Source organism: Vidua macroura, chromosome 1, assembly GCF_024509145.1.
Source record: "Vidua macroura isolate BioBank_ID:100142 chromosome 1, ASM2450914v1, whole genome shotgun sequence".
Classification (NCBI taxonomy): Eukaryota; Metazoa; Chordata; class Aves; order Passeriformes; family Viduidae; genus Vidua; species Vidua macroura.
Genome location: NC_071571.1, coordinates 13,695,936 through 13,717,854, shown reverse-complemented (window position 1 = coordinate 13,717,854; position 21,919 = coordinate 13,695,936). Strand labels below are relative to the sequence as shown.

At 35.0% G+C, this 21,919-nt stretch overlaps 1 protein-coding gene across 23 annotated transcripts in view; it reads right to left on the bottom strand.

The window, feature by feature from the left end:
• Positions 1 to 21,919, bottom strand: part of PARD3 (par-3 family cell polarity regulator) — a 443,499-nt gene that overhangs the window by 196,047 nt on the left and 225,533 nt on the right. For all 23 annotated transcript variants that reach the window (XR_008436211.1, XM_053972924.1, XM_053973078.1 and 20 more), the window contains 4 exons: positions 21,180 to 21,271; positions 18,131 to 18,214; positions 9,112 to 9,237; positions 7,366 to 7,745 (listed from right to left, as the gene is read on the bottom strand). Coding sequence is in view for 22 of the 23 variants with exons in the window: in XM_053972924.1 (XP_053828899.1) it covers positions 7,366 to 7,745; positions 9,112 to 9,237; positions 18,131 to 18,214; positions 21,180 to 21,271 (682 nt within the window). In the remaining variant the exon portion in view is untranslated. The remainder of the gene's footprint in view (positions 1 to 7,365; positions 7,746 to 9,111; positions 9,238 to 18,130; positions 18,215 to 21,179; positions 21,272 to 21,919) is intronic.

The window sequence follows — 21,919 nt, the reverse complement described above, 5'->3', positions numbered from 1 at the left end:
CTAGATCTCGTAACATCCATATTTTACTTAGGAGACCTCCCAATTTTAATGATGCTTCAAACATTCACAGAGCTCTTTAATCCCCTGCAATATGTGAAGATGATCTGAATAAGGTTTATTTAAGTCACATCTCAGCTTTTTATGGAATTTATCTTTATTCTTATTATAAGGATCAGTGTTGAATACTTCTCTTTGAGTACAGGTTTTGTCTGCTAAAATTTCTAAAGTAATATCAGAACACGAGTGCACTCCCAGGACAATATTTCATTATTAATAAGCTTAATCCCCATTGCCTGATTACAGCATCATTACAGATGTCTGGTTCACACACAGCTCTTCAAACCTCCACGGAAAAAACAGAAGTTGAAATGTTCACATTACAAATGCACACAAGATATAAATTTGGACTGTGGCATTTTCTGCTGTCAAACCTCCAGAAAGTCTTTACCAAATCCTACAGATCGTCACAAATCCACACTGAGCCCAGATATTAGCAGAAGAAAATTCTAATTACTTATTTCTGTAGAAAGAAGGGGCATCAACTGGGCTGTGTTTTACTGTGCTGCTCTGTGCAGCTTTGCATGAGGCAGCTTTTGGGTGCAATTTTCCTTCTACCATTTCTCTGCTTTAGTTGGCCATTCACACCCCATAGCTGCTCTTCCCAGGCTGATACAGCTGCATAAACTACTATGCTTATTATATATAAATTAGATGTTCACAACACTGGGAAATAAATGGATACATCCAACTGAGAACAAAAATAAATATGACTTCTGTGACTGAATTGATTTTAATTTTTTTCTTTTTTTATACACATAACTGATTTAGTTCTCTCCACTCCATTCATTTTGATTCTCCTGTTGATACAAATATATATAAGATCTTAATATCTTCCTGCTGCTAAAATGTTTTCAGTTCTTAGGGTGAAAAACTGCATTATAATAATGAGTGTACTGTGCAAACGTACTGTAGGCTCCTCTGATTTATGCTAGTAATACAGGAGAGGCTGGACACACACACAGGCAGAACCACAATGAATAGAAAAGAGAAGAAATTTCCCTATTGTAGAAAAACAGGAGTCACCCTACACAAAGCTAGGAGCTTCACTTTGCAATGTTTAGATTTTTTTGAGCTATGTTCACCTTAATCTCTTCTGGATTTTAAAAAGGATACATTTTTGAAAGGGTAGAAAACATTTTCTTCCTTCTATAGCTGTCAACTCTGACAACGATCAAATTACACCAAGTGATAATAACATTTAAAAATTACCCACTAATTTGTGTAATTCAAATTCTTAGGCTTCTTTGATAAATCAGCAGCTCTTTCGACAAGTTAGAGTTCGCCTTTTTTCTTGAATGTGATGCTGAACACACCTTCTAAAGTCTCATTACCCTCAAGAGCTCAACCAGCTCTGAGCTGAAGACAAAGTAGTTTTAAATTAATAAAAAGGGCAGTTACAATGGTAAAAGATCTATTTTGTACAAACAGAAAAGTGACAGATTTGATGTGTCAGTTGCTGTTTTGGAAGAAAAAATTCCAGTAGCTTTAAGGTAAGGGGGAGAGGAAATCCATTCCTATAATTTAATTAAACATATTTTCAAAATGAATATCATAATTTCATTTGGAAGCAGTCTGATCATAAACTGACAGAATGTTAAAATTTTTATTAAGTTTTACTACAGGTGACTAGACTCTTTTTATCTCCCAGAGAAGAAGTGTTTAATTTCTCACTAGTGCTGGGATTACCTTCTTGATTGTGGAAAGAATGTGTTTGACATACCACTTCTGTCTTTCTAAGGCTATCCTTTACAAAAAGTTGTGGGCTCCTCATTCAGCACCAACCACAGGTCTAAATTCTCAGCAGTAAAATGTGCTCCTGGGTAGAAATACAGACCGGATACGATACAAAAAGCCAGGATTACCTCTGCAGTGTTTTCATCCTCTCAAAAGGGCACTGGTTCAGAGACCAGTAAAGAACAACTGAAGGACCTACACTGTCAACATCTTGTGATACTTCTCTTACAGCTGTCTTGCCTTTCAGCACTGTAAGCAGTGCTAAAAGTAAATCACGCTCTTCCTTCAAGTCTCATTTAAGAAAATGCATATGAGTTCTCAGGGAGTTCAATACAGATCTCTCTAAAGTTTAAACAAAAAACCTACAAACAAAAAATAACAACAAGAAACACTGAAAACTTCACTTCTAAAACAATAGAAAACATCTAAAAACTGGTAATTGAGCACCACATTTTTTGTAGTTATGCAAGAAAGGTAGAGAACATTTCTGTGCAACTTTAACAAGGACAATTCATGTGGGTGAACAGTCCTCAGACTAAAGGACTGTTAGGGGAAAGTGTAGGTTTTTCGTGCAAGACAAAGAACACACTCCCTTTTCTGAAACAATAAGCAAGGTTGGTTGCAGATAGAAAAAGTGTGTGACACAAAATCACAAAAAAAAATTTGAAATACAGCATTGTCAGTTAACGAAAGGAGTAGATTATACTGGGATGGAGAATAAGGAGAGAGGTAACATTATAATAAAATGAAGCATAAGGGCCAAATATTCTCTAATAATAGTCAGAGCAGACACTGCCCTTCCAAGCACTTCAACCCCCTTATTTTTTCACAGGAGATTCTTCCTGAAGATCCAGATACAGATGGATGACTGCTGAACTAATTATCCTAGTGTTCCACATTGGAAACCAGGGGTTTTTTTTTAAGGACTGAACCTCATGTAAGACTTGAACAGCAAATATGTTCTTACTGTAAGGGGCATCACTAAACTAGCCAAGATCATTTTATTGTTCCTAGTTTAAGCCCCATATTTTCAGAATTTGTGCACATGTAGTCAGGCTTAATGTACATGCAAATGACTGCTTAGAAGGCTGACTGCTCAGCTGTCTACAAAATTTCTGCAGTCACATACACAATCAAGACTAATTGCATGCTCATTTTTATGTAGTTGAGTGATTTGGAACAAGTGAGGTTTTTTTTTCCATGTAAAGCTCAGACCACTCAAGAAGATCTTTGATCAACCTAATAGAAACGTTCTTTTCCCCTTATGCTCCAGCCTGCTAATGGTGATCAGAAGTGGTTTTAAAAAATGGAAAGATGAAACCGATGCAGTTTATGCTTCTTCAGTGACTAATAATGCTCAAAATTATTTGCTTCACTTTTGAATCTCATTTCTCAAGGTCACTGAAGTAATTTAGGCATCTACACGCTTCATTTCAAAAGTGACAAACACTCTGCATCTGAACAGGAGTTTCAAGAGAACATATCACTTCAAAAGAAATTTTAAACAAAAATTTAAAATGTCAGTTCAAAGTCTGGCTTAAGAATCTGTGTGGGGAAAACAGGAGAGTATAATGAAAAATGCATATAAATCTGTACACTTCAGATCCATGATGCAGGATATCTTACAAACAAGTTCAGTCCTGTCTTGAACACTCTCTTGTACAAACCCAAGCAAAGCAAGTAATTGTCCATAGATGTGCTCCGCTCCAGAGCAAATACAACGCCATTTCAAATTAGCATACTCCCAAACTATCTACGCCAACTTATTTGTGTCTCTAACGACTTCTTGCAGAAGCAACTTGGGTGCAGCAGGGCTGAGTCTCACTGTGCCATGGCACTGAATGCCCAGTCCCCTGGTGGGACTTGCAGAGTTTCAGGTCAGCTCAATATGCATGATGTAGCATTATTAACCTCAGCGAGGCCAGCAAGCCAAACAGGAACACAGGGAACTCTGAAGAGCAAAGTCCCATAATCCTGCTCACATCTACAGTTTCACCATTTTTCTCTCCTGCACTGTGCAGAGGTGCCTCCTTTGTTTCAGGACTCATCTTCTAGAACAGAGCTGCTGTGTCCTGTTTGTGATGGACGTGGTAATTGCTACACCTTTCCCGACAGTTCTGTCACTCATTTCTTCCCCTTTCTTTTTCTTGTTTTGCAAGAAAGAGGCCAAAAAGGAAGAGATAATCACAACTCCCACGGTCGGTGGTTAAGTCACCCTCTGGAAGTGGGGAGATGTGGACTCAAGTCCTGATGCACTGAATACTTCAGACAAAAAATTAGCAAAATATTTCGTGGAACTAAGACCAACTTAAGAAACATGAGGTCAGTGCTGACATTTTACTTCCAGAATTTTATATTTAATTTAGCTATACAAACACATAGTTATAGATAGAAATCATATGATGCAATGAGCATTATACTGAAGGGCAAACAAATAAGATTAAGCTAATTTCCAGACTGAGTACTTCAGTCTTGTCTTAGTACAGCAGTATCAAAAGCAGCAGATATGAAATCTGAGTAGCACAATGTCCAATGGAAAAGCAGTCTTCTGAATGCTTTACTGAATATCAGGCTAAATGCTGTGAGTTACTAAGTGCTCAAAGACTGAGCCTTAGAGCCATTTGCTATATAATTGGTTATTTATTATTTACAAGTGTTGGACTAAATTCCTCTCAGTTGCATTGGCTCAAACACTTGCAGCCAAAGAAGGAACACTCTGGGAGTGTCCTGGTGCATATGAGGTCAAAGCTTGTCCTAATACTCCGGGTGTTGTATCAGCGGTCTTATTTTCTTTATTCATTAGCTGCAAAGAACTATTTTTATTTATTTATACTTACTGTGTATCAGTTTACACCAAAATGTATATAAACATGGGATCACTGTCATGTCTTGCATTATCTTAATTTGTGTAAGCTATTAAGCTACACTGCTATACAGCCTTAATGGCATTAGAATATCAGTGATAACCCCTACATCTATATGCTAAAAGTTCAGGCCTTGACCTTTTAGGCAAGATAAACAGATATCCATTTTCATTTAGAAAAGCCAGCAAATATTCCACATTGACTGAAACATATGACTGACCTTCTCTTCTGACTTTATTAAAGAGCTAAATCCTATGAAAGTTCAGGTTATTTTAAAATGCCAAATCAGCAATAAATATTAAGAAATCATAATTACAGAAGCACATACTGTAGGTTTTTTCTATGATTGTCACCCTATATCATAAAGCTTATACAACATATAAAAATACAGCTGTAACAAACAAGGTCTGTCTGTATTGAAAAAGAGTCAATTCTCATACACTACATCCATTATCAGTATGTACAGGTTAAATGAAAACTGAATTTTAAGATGACACTTTGCATGCCTTAATGTAACCCACTATGAGTTTTTAAAGTAATGATGCAAACTGGGGAAACAACTGCTGCCTGTCAGCAGCTGTTAAATTTGTTAAATATCTATAAAGGCTGTATTATTACAGCATCCTTCCTTAGAAATAATCATCAAAAACAATCAACATCCCTACTGAACTCATATTTACAAAAAAATACTTGGGCCATCCTTAAGCATACTGCTGCATTCGTTGCTCCATATGTGTGTTCTCAGAGTGATCAAATGTAAGTCAAAATGGGAGGGCATGCTTCTTTCCACAGTGGATATTAACAAATGAAAGACAGCAATGATAAAAAGGCATCTTTCCTTATGGATATATTTTTTTATTTTTACCATGCATAAAACACAATTTCTACCTTTATCTATAGCCTGAGCTAGATGCCATTCCACCATAAGAAGTATTCTCAAATAAGCCAACTGTTAGAAACAAATATTCCCTTTAAATTTCTGAAATATATTCTAAATATATTTTGAAGTTTTTACTACTGTAAGAGCCTTCAAACTCCTCTGGTATGAATAGATGTTAAAGCATCTTAGAGATCACTTTTCATCAACAGGTAGCATGCATCTTCTTTACTCCAAACCCACCTAAGATATTAGTGCCAGCAAGGATAAATTACATTATAGCCTTGGAGGGAGTATTTCTGGAATAGCATGCAGTGCAAGATGACCAAATAGAACATCATATCACAGTCAAAAATCCGTAACACACCAAAATTATATTCTTGCATCTTATGAGGAGTTGTAACACCATATTTGTTTAATGCAAAAATATTGTGGTCCCCAAATTATATATTTATTTGTTAGTGCTTTTTAATTATTTGAAATGCTTATTTCCATGTCTTGTTGAGAATTCTTTGATGTACTGTCCAAGTAATACTTCTAAAGACTTCCACAAACACGAAAAACCCAGGTAAAAATCACTGTAGTGACTGAGAGCATATTTATAAGCACACTGATTCCTTACTCAACCAATAACAGCAAGTTTTTCCAAGTAGGCTGATCTGAGCTGATGGCCTAGAGAAATTCTTGAAGGAGCATCAACAACAGAAGCAAACTGTCAACTCAACCTTATGTCATCCAAGTTTGTAGAGCTTAAAATTCAGCAACCAGAAAGAAGCAATCTGGTGGTTCATGTGAAGTTCATAGAAAGGAAAGCATAACGATAATGTGACAAGTAGCCTGCTACCTGTGAAACTGTAAAATCTCTACCATTCATTGCACTGTCTTCAATGTCTTTCAATAAAAAGATTAATTAATAAATATTATTATCATTAAGCACATAGAGTATCTTAAGGGGAATGTAGCCCAAGTTCATGGAGAATACTGTCATATGAGTAAACTTTCTGCTGTACAATGTAAATACTGTTCTTGTTGCTAGAGATCAAATTATAGCTAATCTTAAACATGCTCATGTACCATAAAGCGTACACCATGTATAATCATTTAAAAAAATCATTTCCCAAGAGCTAAGAATACTGGCATCTAAATGTCATTTTATTATACTTCCAACTATCTTAAAACCATCTACACATTAACTACAAAAAAATACCGAATTTTCTCACATCATAAAACTTTCATGGATGTACCAGTGCATCTACATGTGCACATACAACACAGATGTTGAGATAAGCACACACTACTTTAAATAGCATCTCTCACCCCCATTCAAATTATATTAGCATAAGGGCCAAGACAGGAAATATCACATTACATCTCAACCAAAGGTTTTAACATCTCAGTGGAAAAAAATGAAAGCTTTAGCTGGAAATTAGAATGTCCAATTTACCAACTGGATTCAAAACACTCTTAAAATCTAAAGGTAAAACTCAGTTTGAAAAGTCTTAACTGTGAAGTACTGAACATGGGCCATTTTTGCTTAGTTGTTTATATTAAATAGTTCACCACTCCCTGGGTCTTGGCTAACAGAATTTGAGGCATTTACTGCACTACTTTATTAGCTGAGAAACAAAAAAAAAAGTTAAAGCACTCTTTTAAATGGCCTTTTGCAAGCATGCTGCACACGCTGAAGGCAGGGTGGGTCTCCTGGGCCTGCTCTCAGAGACAACTCAGTGCCTTGGCTGCAAAAATGAACCCATTTGCAGTGGCACTGGGCACACACACATACCCTACAAGCACATCTCCTACTGCATGAGGAGCACACTGGTGCCTTACCTTTCCTTAGCTGTATACTGAGCCTCTTCCCTATCTTTTTGGTGTTATAGCCACTGTTGGCAGTGGAGGTGAGAACTTTCTGAGGTGACGGTACCAGGCCGGAGGGTGGTTTCCCTGATGAGTTCACACTATGAGGTAGCTGTGAGTAGGAGTCTGTCTGGTCAGAGTGGTTACCCGCTCGAGACATTCTCTGTAACGTGTGGAGTCCAGAATTGTTCATGCTTTTCCCATCAGCATACTGGGAATCGGGGCTGAAGCGGCTGGAGTAGAACACGCTCTCGCTCTGGGACAACTGCTCGTACTGCTCCTTATTCGCCGCAGGGACCACGTGGAACCAAATGAACGGCGTACGCATGGCTTGGCGAAACATATGCTGTGCTCTAGGTTTTAAAGGGAACAGAAAATTAGCAAATTAGGACTGGCAGACTACGAGACATTATAAGCATAATTACTGATGTTAATTAAGCAACATGAGCTGACAGACACATTGCACTCAAGCATAAACCATAAAACTTGAATCTGTTCACTCGCCTATTTGATCTGCTTTTCGCTAAGGTTTACTGCTTTAGGGCAACACTATGGTTAAATATGCTTAACGACTAATGTAGCAAATACTGGATTCAGAAAAGCAAAAATTTTAACCACAGTCGTGAAATGCAGACAGTTCTATAGCAGGACTGCAGTGTCCTTTTGTTTTGAACCTTGATAATTGCAATAATTGCGATAACTGTTACCACAGTGACAACAGAATTATTAGAATGAAAATGACTAATTAAAAAAGACTACGTATTCCACAATTTTCTGATTATATGGAGTCTTGCAACCAGTCTAGCTTACAATTCAATTTTTTTCAGCTGGTAGTGTATCAGACTACAACATTAAAAAATAGGAAAAGAATGCTCAATCCTGTACAGACAGACACTGGGCTTCAAGGTCACACCCAAAGTATACAAAGACAACAAGGTCTCTTCACAGACTTTACAAACTGCGATTCAGAACCTTAGAAGAAGCAGAGACAAGCTGCTTTCAACCATATGGTACAGGGTGATGTTTCAATTCAGGTTAGAGTCAAAGAAATTAAAACCACATTTCAAATATATATTAAGTATAAGATGATCAGAACAAATGATATTTGGCCCTCAGTGTGTTACGGATTTCAGAACAGTATTATCATCCATGAAATCATTCATTACCTGCATACCTCTTTTCTATTTTTCTCTTTCTCTTACCTGAGTGTGAACTACAATCCCCTCTTAAAAGTCTTTCTGATTCATTTAGAGATTCTACCAAGTCCAGACAACCACTAAGCAAATATTTGTCTCTCAAACTTCTCTAGAAAGTTTCTTTTCACTTAGGTTACAGTACCTTTAGTTCTCACACAATCAAGAAACTACATATTTTTAAAATGTTAAAAATAAAGGCCTCATGTTGTCCATTTATATTGAACATGGGACATTGCAAATATGAGAGCAAAAGTCATATGGGAATTTCAAGAAAAACAGATTACCAATATAAGAAGAAAAAAAATCTATCATGTATAAAAAAATCAAACGAGAATTGCATATACTCTAACAACAATAATTATCCTGTTTTTTTTTTTTTTTAGTCTGGCTATATAAAAACCACTAATGTCCCTAAGTGTATCTCTTCTCTATTAGAAAGGCAAGCTTAGAGGTTTTTTTCTTACCTTCCTCAAAGCGGCTAAAGATCAAATAATGCAATGTAACGTGTGGTAAGGACACTTACTGTTCAAATCTCCTGTTCCGCAGGTCTCCGTCATTAATCCTGACAATACAATCGTTCTCACGGAAAAGGTTTTCTTGTTCAGCTTTTCCACCCTTCTCCAATCTCTTCACCAGCAGCCCCAGGGTTCTGGAACATTAAGATTACAAATTATTACTGTCTGAATAATTTGCAACATAGAAAACCCTATTGATTTAATATTTTATCATGATCACTACAGAAACTATATTTTAAACCATCTTTACCTTGAAGTAGGATAGCACAGTGTCAAATAACTTTAAGAACTACCTGATTTATTATCCCTTTTCCATAAAACAAAAGGCCTAGGTGTATCAAACATGTCAAAAGTAAGAATGAACAGGCTGTGGGATGACAGCACATCCATTCTTGAAAAAGGCCAAGATTTCTCTGTAGTAAAAACTCCAAGAACCACCACATATCTGAGAAAAGATATCTTTTCTGCTAGTTAACTGAAGCTGAATAGGTTTAACTTAAAATTTGAATTTCTGAATTAGAAGAGAATGCCACAGCCTTCACCACTCCTTCTGTGCAAGTGAAACATGGGGTCATCTCATGTAATAAGCAGCCTGTAATAAGGGGATGGATAGAGAATTCAATAATTTCATGTGGACTAAATGTTTTTATTTCTACATCTTGACATTTTTTAATAAATCAAAAAAGATAAAATAAAAAATGTAAATGCTCTTTCTAAATTCAGAATCTTATCTTAAATTAATTGACTGAAGACAATTTCCATTTGATAGCCTCTGTCCAATGAGTCCCCTCTGTTTTGTGCTTACCCACGGTATCATCTTAAGGACATATTTAAAGAGACAAATATTCAACCTGAAATTATGCAAAAGGATCCTGAAGGACTTCTGAGGTACTTTGCTATGTTTCTATACCTGAACTCTCTACCCAAAGGAGAACTCAATCTTCAGGATTATTCTTACATCAACACTGGACTTGATTTTTTTTTTTTTTTTTTTTTTTTTTTTTAAAAAAGAAGATCAGCTTCACAGTGAAATCCCACAGGATGTATCAGTGGGTCAAACTCACTTCAACCAAGTTGACAGCATTACTTTTCTCAGAATTCATTTCAGGGCATGGCATGAAAAATACTTGGTCCAAATCAGCAGGAATTGGAAGACCACACATGTCTTTTAAGCAAAAACCTTTCAGTGATCACAGCACTTCCTTTCACACATAATACCTCAAAGTAAATGAGCAGTCAATGGTGCTTAAAAGGACTCCTCGTGTGCTTAGAAGTTACATACGCACTTAAGCACTTCATTAAACAGTTCAAAAAAGCAAAATTAACTTATTTCTTCCACTTTCAATTCTTCATTTACCAATTTATCGCCAGCATAAGCAAATATTCCTTTTTTTTTTACAGAACAGTCATCCCTTTTCTCCTACAAGATAGATGAAGGAGTAGGAGGAATGATCCTAGCAGTATTTACATTTTGGAACCATGTAGAGACATTAAGATATGATGTTGAAAGGATCTATACATGTAAACAGACCATGAGGAGAAACACAACATAAATTCTAACAACACAATTCATCAAATGAAGCTTGAGTCAGACATTTGCATGACAAAAAACTCTACAAGTCCACAACAGTGGCCCACTAACCTAACGACCATGTTGCACTACAATTTTCTGATCATTATTACGTTATGCAGTCACAGGAAGGAAAACAAAACAAAATTTAAAATATTTATTCAATCCCTTTTTTTCTTCTGATCACTAAAAAAATGTATTGAAAGTCTCAGATTTGTAAAACTGATAAATAATTATAAAGAAATTATGGATGGTTCGATAGTTCCATGAAGAACCAAACAGTTATATTAATAGTAAAAAGGAAAAATGCTTATATGGCTTCACTACATTATTTTTATCAGAATTATAATTTTGACACATAGAAAACTGATATGTTAGAAAACAAGTCTGTGACTTCTTCACTTGTGAGTTGATGACTTTCTTTTGGAGAGATTGTCTTTGAGCCACAAAGGGCAGCTACTGAAGAGCATAACTCTAAATGGGGAGGAGATAGGCAAAGGATATTATAAAATAGGGAATGTTACATTTACAAGAAAACCAACATAATACTTGAGCAGGAAAGAAAGGAGTTGTGTCTACTCTTCCTTTTCTTTCACTTGATGCCCACAAGCTCTTTGATGCAGGTGTTCTCCTCTGCAATGCCCAAAGACAATTCAGAATTTGGATGTGCATGCAATGCTTGCACAAGAGCATACATAGAAACAGCAACAGGTGTTTGGTTTATATGGTTAACTATAAACTATAAAAAACACCAAAATATCAAAACAATATCTACACAAAGTACAACAATCTAAGTTAATACAATGACAATACATGATACAAAATAATGTAGTTATTTCATACCAGTGTCTCAATGTACTTATGATTACAAAATAATTGTTCTACCAATAGTTTTGACATTGCATTTTTCTTGAAATGTTGCTTTCTACTGTCCCACATTCTGAATTTATATCAAATTTTTAATGCAAGATGCACCTTTATGCATGGTTTGACAGTTCTTAAATTTATTCCACTTAGGCTTTCAAATCTGTAAAAATATTACTAATCCTAACCAATAGTAGAATAATGTAACAGATAAATAAACTACCAGTCAAAATTGTAAATAATCTCTTTAAATAAAGGCAGTAAGTTCTGCTAATGAAAGACTGCTCATCTCTAACATGGCATATGGTGCTCATGAGGACTTTGCTTTTTAACAAATGTTAGATTGAGGTTAACCAAGGCATATAAAGCTAAAGTCACTGAGAGGAAATTCAAGGCTGGATGAACAGACTGAGTCAAACCTGAAACCAGGCTTCTCACAGTGCCTTTCAATTTATTTAATTTTTTATATAAACACATGGCACAAAAGATCCCTCTAGACACAATTTCAGAAACAATTTCCCAAATGAGGGTTTGCATAGCAGAGAAAACTAGAACTATGGAAAATGCATGTTCTTCAAAAATTAACAAAAGCCTACCAATTTCCTACAATATTTCTTCAGCATATTTTGGTTAAATGTAAGAATGTGACTCTGAAAAAGACTTTCTGGGAATTCATGTTTGTTGTTGCAGCAACTGGAGACAAACAGAGTAGACCTGATATTGCAAATATGCAGTAACCCAAAAACAAATTGGATTTTTTTGCCTTCCATATGACACCATCATTAATCCTGCAAAGTGGAGTTATACTACAGCTTCAATATTATGTTTTCTACATTAGGAAGACATAAATTTTGAAAGCATCTAAACTCATCTGGTATAAAGTACCAAAGTCAGTATACACATTTTTTTAAAAAAAAAACAACCATGTAGCATACAAATGTATGGGTATATTTGACTTTGCTTGATTTTGTCCAGTTAAAATAAGTCAACACAGTTTCTAACACAAATTCTTTCATTACAAAACTTTTAAACTCCCAACTTTTTCAAGAATAAGATCAAGTATCACGTGAACCTTCCTGAAACACTCTGCAAGTCTACAATCCTGTTGAAACAATAATTATAAATAAAAATTTGGTACCTGTGCTGTTTTAGACTAACATTAGCTGACGCAGAAACAGAAGGGAAACTGCCAAAGCACAGAGCTCAATCTTTGTATTTGTTTTAAATACCTAATTGGGAATGTAAGCAGCTGAGATTATATTAGCATTTGCACCACTGTATTTCCACAAGGTTCATTACTCTAATTATACTATTAAAATAAACTCAGCTACATGTGTTAACATTTCAGTTCTCAGTATAAATTACAACCAATGATAAAACTAGAAATAAGCAGCAATTTTTTTATTGACATCTAAATTGCCTGACTTAGTTGGGGTAGTTTGTGAAATGTGAACTCTCCACATGCCATCCAGATGTATGAAAATGATGATAATTTTTCTTAATAAGAACTGACAGTGTAAGTAAAAATAAAAACTGACATTGAGTATGTAGAATATGATTTGCCCATCACGGTCCATTGTATGTACACACTGAAGTTATTTATCTATTTACCTGCAAGCTAACCATAATGTAATCAAATCAGACAGAACAGAAAATAGCCAATTTAAATGTTTACATAAAGTCACTAACATGAAAAGGCAAAAACTGGATTAAGGTACAAAAATAAGGATTGATTGAAAAACTGATGTGCAGTGGTTTCTCTGAAAAGTTCCACAAGACCATAAACACAGTAAAAAATTCCTAGATTCAGAGGTCAGAGTAGGCAAACTGGCTTGTTTGTTCAAGTTAAATTATTGGGGCTACTCAATGTTAAATTGCACATAAACTCCTTTAGCCAATATTGACATCACAGCACTGCTGTGGAGGCAGTTAAATTTCATGCCTGAAGTCCAGAACCAATTCCCAATCTTTAGTAACCACTCCTCAGCTTTTTAGGTTGACTAATACTTCAAATTATGCTTATAAAACTTAAAGGCTGAGATCACACAGTTTGAATTCAGATACAAGAGTGAGGGAATGGTACATTAACTCCACAGAGAGTTTTTTCCCATACATATGTTTTTGAAAGCCATGGCTACCTTTGAGACTTAAAAGGCTGGAAATGCAGAAGAATAAATGGAGAGGCAGACAACATGGACCTCCTACTTGATCAAAGAGAATATGATCATTAGAGAGGCACCTTGAAGGCAATATTATGGACTCTCACTATAGACAATGGCCATTACATATTACTTTAGTTTTCTTTGTACCTTGAATACAAGACTAAAATTTTTTTACAGTGACGCATGAGGTGAATTTATAAACTGTAGAAAATGAAGGATATTTCCAATTAAAATAAAACCAGAAAGAGTATAAAAAAAATTCAAATTTCTAGATTTCTAGTAAGGGTAGTTAGGGTTTGTGTATGTTTAAACGCTCACCTCCATTTGAGGTTTTTCTTTCTTTTTAATAAAACCTGCTAAATTTGTCATTTAAACTGACAAAAATTCTCTTTTTTTCCTTTCTTTTGAGACTTCCTAATATTGTAAGACATTTAGGATATATAACAAAAAATCATTTTTAGCTGCAGGTTTTAGATGTACAGTTAATCATGGATTTTGTGACATACTTCAACAGAAGAACAGCTGGCAGAGCTGTGCATACCTGTCTGTATCAAACATGTCTGATACTTATTAGTGGATGTTCATTGTGGGGTTTTCAGATGAATATCCAAATCCTTTTCAGTTCTGCTTTACTAAGTAGACTTCAGAGTAGTCTTGGGACTATGGGACTCTGATTTCCATATCATTATTCACAGAGATTTCTGATGTTCTCTCATATATTCCTTGTGTCAATTGAATCTCTTTCCAAAGACAGACATAGCAGGATTTCAGAAGAGCAGCTAGGGTATAGAGCTTGAGAAGATTTCAAAAGCAGAAGAGGCCAGATAATGGTAAATTATGCTATAATTACTGTTGAGCTTTCAGAGAACTTGGTGCATCCTCACTTAAACATCAACAGAACATCCCACATCATCCAGGCTGCTCAAATGAGATTCTTAAAGGACCGTTTGCCCTGTCTCTGAGCACCTAATAAGAAGGAAGGATTGGTAGTATGGAAATTTTGCACAGAGTTATAATTTTCTTTCCTTTCATATTTTTCTCTCATTCATTTCCTCTTTTTTCTACTCTTATCTGAATGCTTTGGTACTTGCCTTCTCTTCTTCCTTCATCCTACTTTCATTTTATGCTTCCTTTTCTGCTCAATGCTGCATCCATGCCATTACAAAAATGTGCCAGCAGGTTTGCAAACAAAACTTTTATCCTTAAAAAATGCACAACCATAAGGTGATGAATATGTATACCCTCCTCCCTTTTGATAAGGTGAACAAAATCTGCTAACAAATCATATGATCAAATAGGCCAATAAAGACAGATACATTTCTAGAGGCAAAACCAGAAAGATAACAAGGAAACATATACATTAAAGTATCACCATGTCTTTACAAATCAGTAATAGATTTCCCAGAGAAATACAGGTTTTTTATTTAAAAGGTCTCAGTTTTACTAGGAACAGAAATAATTCGTAGCATCTATATAGATGAGGCAGAGACCTTTACAGATTTTGTTCAAGATCAAAAGCCAGTACTCAAAAGATTCTTATTCTAAACCCTTCAAAGACCATGAAAAAGCCAAATATTTTCTCAATAGAAGTAAAGACCAGAGTTATGGCACGTAATTTTTATAGTTTTGGAGTGTTTCTTTAGAGAGGGATTTTCTGGTGTGAATTTTTTGGTGGGAGAAGGCTCCTGCTTATTGCATAGGGGAAGAAAGGTGAACTGCATAGTATTTTTTTACACTTTTTCAAGCTATTGATTTAATAACCATTGACTATTGAGTAATATTTTCAAAAGCAAGAGAAAGGAAGTACAAGAAAAGTAATTGAAAACACAGCATAACTGGAATTGAACAGCAAGCAAATATAAAACAACTATGGGACAGTGGACTAAATACGACACACATGAGATCTTTTATTTTTGGACATCCCTCAAAGTCTTTACTCAGTCCTGTGTTTGGTTTTCTATAATTAGGTTTCTACTAAGCACATCCCCTGATTAAGTTATTATAAGCAGGGAGTTGTAGGTTGATTGTAGCAGGGAGAATTATTTTTTGCAGCTAGGGGAGGAACAAAGAGCAGCCATGTGCTACAGTGAGAAATAAGTAGGAAGCAGAAGATCCCTGCCATGCATCTGCTCTCCCTCTGAATCTAGCAAAGGAGAAACAAGTGTGTCTTATCTGCTCCAAAGAAGTGGGAAACCAGGAGGGGAAAAAATTAACCAGATCCCCACCAATTGCTTCAAACCTGAACCTGGGTGTGTTCCTTTCCCTGTCCACACTGGAGGCAGCTGGAGAAAAATGTGTTTATCCTACCTGAAAGCATGCAGAGGCGTGGGTATGCAGACAGTAAAGCAGCAGCACAACACAAGCACTTAGAATCAATCCCAAGCAATGAACTCTGCTTTTCCTTCATTAGAACACACAGGGCATGGCAAAAAACTTTTGGAAATGTTGTAGATCCTCCCCAACACTTTCAAGACATGGGACCAAATGTCTCCCCTCTTCAGCAGATTATTTTGTGGAGGGTCAAAAAAACTCAGCAATTACACATATGGTCCATTTTTCAAAGAAGTGAGTTCTAGTAGTATGAAGAAAAAGGGGATATATTTTAATATAAAAATTATTTCCCTTGTAATAGAATATGCTTTTCCAGTATGTGCTGATTTGAAACATCTATATTTAAAATTGGCTTTCCTGAATTAAAAGTTTATAATAGAATTTTCTATGACATAGTTAAATTTCTTTTTAAAAAGTTACATATTTTATTTCTGTGTTTATGGCTTTTTTCTTTAACATGGTCTTATTATGTATGAACAGTTTAAGCTTTGCCTCAGACTTGACAACCACATTCACAGGCTGGAACCAAATTTTACTCAAGTTAAAATTTTTATCCAAAATGTCAAAATACATATTTTAACGTTAGCTTTATTAAACAGGTACTTAGTAGGCAGCTGACATTCTTAAACCAGTCTTTACCTTGGCCTTCACGCTGTCAAAATCCCAGATAATTGTGTGAACATTTCAACCATGCCTAACTCTATCGGATTTACTTCTGAATTATGTTTGAAGTACTGTTCACTCATGCCCTTTCCATCCCCACTCTGAATTTACTGAATCTCAGATTATGAAGAGAAGAATTCACCACTTAACAGAAGTTTGCTCTTAATACTTGTAGTCCCTAGAAAAAGTAGCTTTAAAGTAAAACAAATTACATTCTCATAATACATGTCAGTGTATGAACAGTTCATACTGTTCAGATTATGAAAGCACTGGGTCTTAAGAAACAACTGCAAATAAAGCTCTTATACTGTGTTTAAAATCCCATGAAGATATTTGGTATAGAAGGAAAAATACCTAAAATATTCTAGTATTTCTGAAAATAGCATATTAATATTTGAGAGAAACACTTGTATAGCAAATTACTTTGGTTAATTTGTTAGTTTTTTAATTATAAAACTGAAATTGCTACTGGAACAACAGACATGAGAACATAACACCCCTTTTCATATATAAAGATTACTTTTAAGATATATATATATATATATATATATATATATATATATATATATATATATCTGTTTCCCTTTTTCTTTAAGAGAGAAAGTACAGTATGTACTTAGAATATGGAACACCAGTATAAAATTTGCATATATTGCTGAGAAATTATCATTTTTCAAGGTATTTAAAAGTTTCAAATCCATCACTAATTAATACAAAAGTTTAGCTTTTTTTCCCTGAGATTATCTTCAAGACCCTAAATACTAAAATTCTGCATTAGAGAATTAGAGATTTTCTATTGTGTTTATTAATAACATTCCCCACATTATATTTTTTGATATAAACTACTTTCTTTACACCTTTTTTGGTTTTTTGGGGGGTAGACAATCAAACTTCAGGCGTTTCAGTCTGTAAAACAGGTCCACTTTTTCCCAAAACCAGAATGTTTCAACTGGTTTTGCTACTTCATTGTAACCCTAACAGATGGGGTAACATGAAATTTTGAAAGTGTGGCAATTGTTTTCTCTCCTACTCTTAAGAAGCAAAAGTGTAGGACGCCTCTGGTTTAGACTCCTGCTGTTCTTTGGAAATGTGTGGTTTAAACAGTAAACAGGGAGTATGATGCACTAATATCCACCTGAATTAGGGCAGAAGTTTATACATTTTAGGAAACCAAAGGGAAATGTCTTTATCCTTCAATTTACCCCGAGATTACAGCACCAAATTCTAACTCCTTCTAAGCAGAGCCTTTGAACTATGGAATCCATTCCAAGCACAGGGTCAGTAAACTTGCACTTCTTCCTTTCCTAATCAGTGAGACTGCCTCTTGAAAAACAGACAATATTCTACAGAGGGCAAAGGCACACAACACATAAAATAACACAACCAAGATAAGGCACAGCAAATTACAATGAAATAAAATCCTACACGATACGTTACCTTCCGCCTCGGGCACTGAAAGGCACTACATGGATTCCCAAAGGCCCGCCGTCATTGGAGACTTCGACGAGCTTTACCATATCACTGTGAGACAATGACCAATGAGGGAATATGAACATGTACCGTGAAGGAACCAAAAAACCCCACACAAACATACACAGAAAAACAAAACCATTCCAGAAACCAAGTCATGGTGATGAAAGCATTGCTGAATACTACATACCTGAAGATTAATCTGATGGCATGAAAGGAGATCAATCATCAAAAAAACTTCAATTAATAGAACCAAGAAAAATATAATTTTTTTTTTTAAATTTAGCTGAATACATAAAAATAGGTCTCATCATCATCACTGCATGCATATTGCTTTATTTCTTTCTTATTCTAAAGATAATTGACCATTGAGTAGAAATACCTTAAATACCTCACACAATTTTTCCTCAGAAACCTAAAAGCTCATCATAGGACTAGCATGCTTTACTTTATCTTAGAACCAATGCTAATTTTTTTACATTAGCTTTCCCATAACTACCTCATAATCAAATGAGAATTATTAAATTTTTAATTGGCTAAATCCTTCCACTTTTAATACACATTAATCTGTTTTATTGTAATTCCATTTCTTTTACTGGAAGATTCCTGCATCTCCTTACTAAGCAAAGTTTCCAAAGTAAGTTTTAACTGTAACATTCAAAACCAACCAGACGTCCCCTGAAGCAACCATGCATCTAGTTTTCAATTATAAATTTTGCTGTAGTGAGGAAAAAAGCAGCAGAAGAAAATACAGGTTCAGAAAGAGACATGCAAAAATTGTAGAAATAGATTTAGACCAAATCTATTAATGCGTTTGAAACATGCCCACATCTGGAAAGGTGGAATATAGCCCATGAACCATAAAGAGCTATAAATACATAAATGAGAAAATAATATGCAAAAGCCAATCCTCTCAGTACAACTGGAAGTGAGAGATCGGAACAGAAGCCACAATCTAAATTTGTGGCTTATGCCTCTCTCTAGTATTACATATTTTTCCCATATTTCCTGGCACTAGATATATATAAAAACAGATCATTGAAAAGCTTGTTCCTCATAAGAATACAAATAAAATTTAATCTCAAAATGGAGCAAAAAGCAAGACAAATGCCCTGTGATAGCAGTAAAGATTTTCTACTTCCTTCAATAAGCTCTTGATCATATGGTGGCCCATCATGAAAGCTTGCAGCTCTTAATCTGTAACTTGAGAATAACCAGACCACATATGGTTGGAAAGTCAACACAAATCATGGGTTGCAGTTCATTTTATGTTTGTCCTACATTAAATTTTCTAAATGTATTTTTAAGGTAGCCTTTACATTTGCTGTATGCCTCAATTGGTATCTGAATTTTTACCTTGAATTTTAAACAACATGAATGGAAGGTCTCCAACCTTATTGTCACTGTTAGCTCAAGAAAGTAGTGCAACACCAGGAGAGCTGAAAAACTTCAGCCAAAAACCTGTTATTCTTCAAACATAGACCAATGTTTTAAGACTGAGATCAATACAGCATTTCATACTGTTCCATGTGTAATTTCTGTATAGGCTGACTTCATTTCCTTCTCACTGTATGTTAAGGCTAAGTTTTCATTAACTAGTGTGCAAAGCAGCTCACAGGATTCAAGTAACTCCTCCGACCTCCAAAAGGAACTCTAAGAGACATTGTTTGCTATTGGTAGGCCTGTGATCAACTTTTTCTGACTTTGCTGTTAGCTTAGAAGAAAATTAAGGGTTAAGAGAGAGAACAAGTGAGAATCTGTGTGATGCACCTGTAACTGCCTAAGTGGAAGCAAGGCTTTTTTTTTTTTTTTTTAAACCACTTGTTTTCCATATCCAGCATATACCATTTAGCTTGTTCTAGTGCTTGAGTCAGTTGTTATTCATTTGTTCAAAATGCACATTTAACATCTTTCCACTCATTTTTCTTACACTTTTTCTTTAAAAAAAAAATAAAATTCTATCCCAAATTCAAATGTTAAATTCTGTAAAACAGAAAAAAGAGGAAACAATAGCTCCCTAGGAGAGATTCTTTCAATCTGGCTTTCTGATTTTCTCAGAAGTTTGGGCCAACTGCTTCAAACAAACACACAAAGAAGTATGAGATCAAAACAAAACATAAATGAAATAGCATATGATGAGAAGTCAATAAGTTACTTAAAAGCAACACCAGGAAGCATTACATTTGACAGAAGTTCTGCAAATTCTATTTAGGAAACAGCATTTGGAATTTACAATGTAACAGATTTTGTAAATGGAACCGAGTAAAATGCATGTTCTACAGCCTAATAGATGTCACCATGATCTTTATCTAACATTTAAAACCTCTGTCCCTAATTCATAATTTCATTCAAAAATAACAGGAGCAGAAGATTTAATTTTATCTAAAATTTAAGTTAATAAATTTAAAAGATTTAAGGCTAGAAGGGATATTTTCTCATTAACTCCATAACAAGGTATGGATCAGTTCTTTCCAATGAAATGCAAAAGGTCAAGTTTGCTGTATCTTTTGACAGCATAAAATATCATTCAGTGAATGTATTTTTAAATTAGGTGGAGCTAACAAAACACAAGCTTTGATCCATTCAGAAGTATGAGGTTTTTGACCACACAACTTGTGACTGTGACACATCTTCCTAGAGACTGTGAACTATTGGAATTAAGATTTTCCCCTTTAAATTCTTGCCTGTTGATCTATTTGTACTAGCACTGACCCTATTCCTTCTGTCAAGTTTTCAAAGTTCCATCAAATAAGCATCTTCTTTGAGGCAGAAAATCTACTGTAGCATCAGCACTTATAAATGTCAAGTTTCCAATACTCATCTTTAATACAAGCTTTTTAAACTGTTTAAAATATGTTTTTAAAAGATCCATTTTTTAAAACCAAAATGACATATGACCTAAAAAAGATTGCCCCATTTTCTTAAGAGTAGTGTCACTCACATTATTCTGAGTACTTCACTAGTCTGTGTTCAATCTTAAGACTTCTTAAAACAATATGTTCTGCCAGTAACTTACTCCAGGGAAAAATTGGTAGCATTCTCCAAACCAGTGTCTGCATGTCCAACAGGCTCAACTCTGCTGTTGTCCTCCTCTGTTCGATCTTCATCCTAGATATTAAAAAAAAATAATAATAAATCTACATTTAATTTTATTAACTCATTTTAGTAATGATATTTACCATTCTCAGATTATTGGGGTTACCACATGTGAGTGGAAATGCTGTGCTTCCACAACTGTCTGAAACTGTTCTAAATTGGTTTATGTCACTTTAAACATTTTTGCAATGATATATAGTTTGGCCAGTGTTATATCATAATTCTGCTACAGTTATAAAAGCCATGCTACAGGAGCTATCACAGTCAGCATTTTTTTAGAAGGTTGACAAGCAAAAGCACAAAATCAGCAATGTTTGGGGAAACTCCTCCCAGGCTCTCTGTGGGCAGGGGGCTTGACTGAACACACAAGGCAGATCACTGAGGCTCATTTGCAAAGACTTAAAAATAGTATAAGAAAATGCAGCTTCTGTAATTCCATGAAGTACCAAGAACTTTTTAAACATTTTATCAAGGTCTTTATTAATAGCTTGCCAGAGAAGGCTGACATCAAAGAGCTACGTGAGGCTCTAACGCTAACCAATTGATTTTATTTTTAATTTCTCTTTCCAAAAAGTACATACGTTATTCACCAAATGTATAACTTTAATGTCAAAGTTGTGAATGCTGTACTTTCAAATTTAGATCAGGGTAATTCAAGGA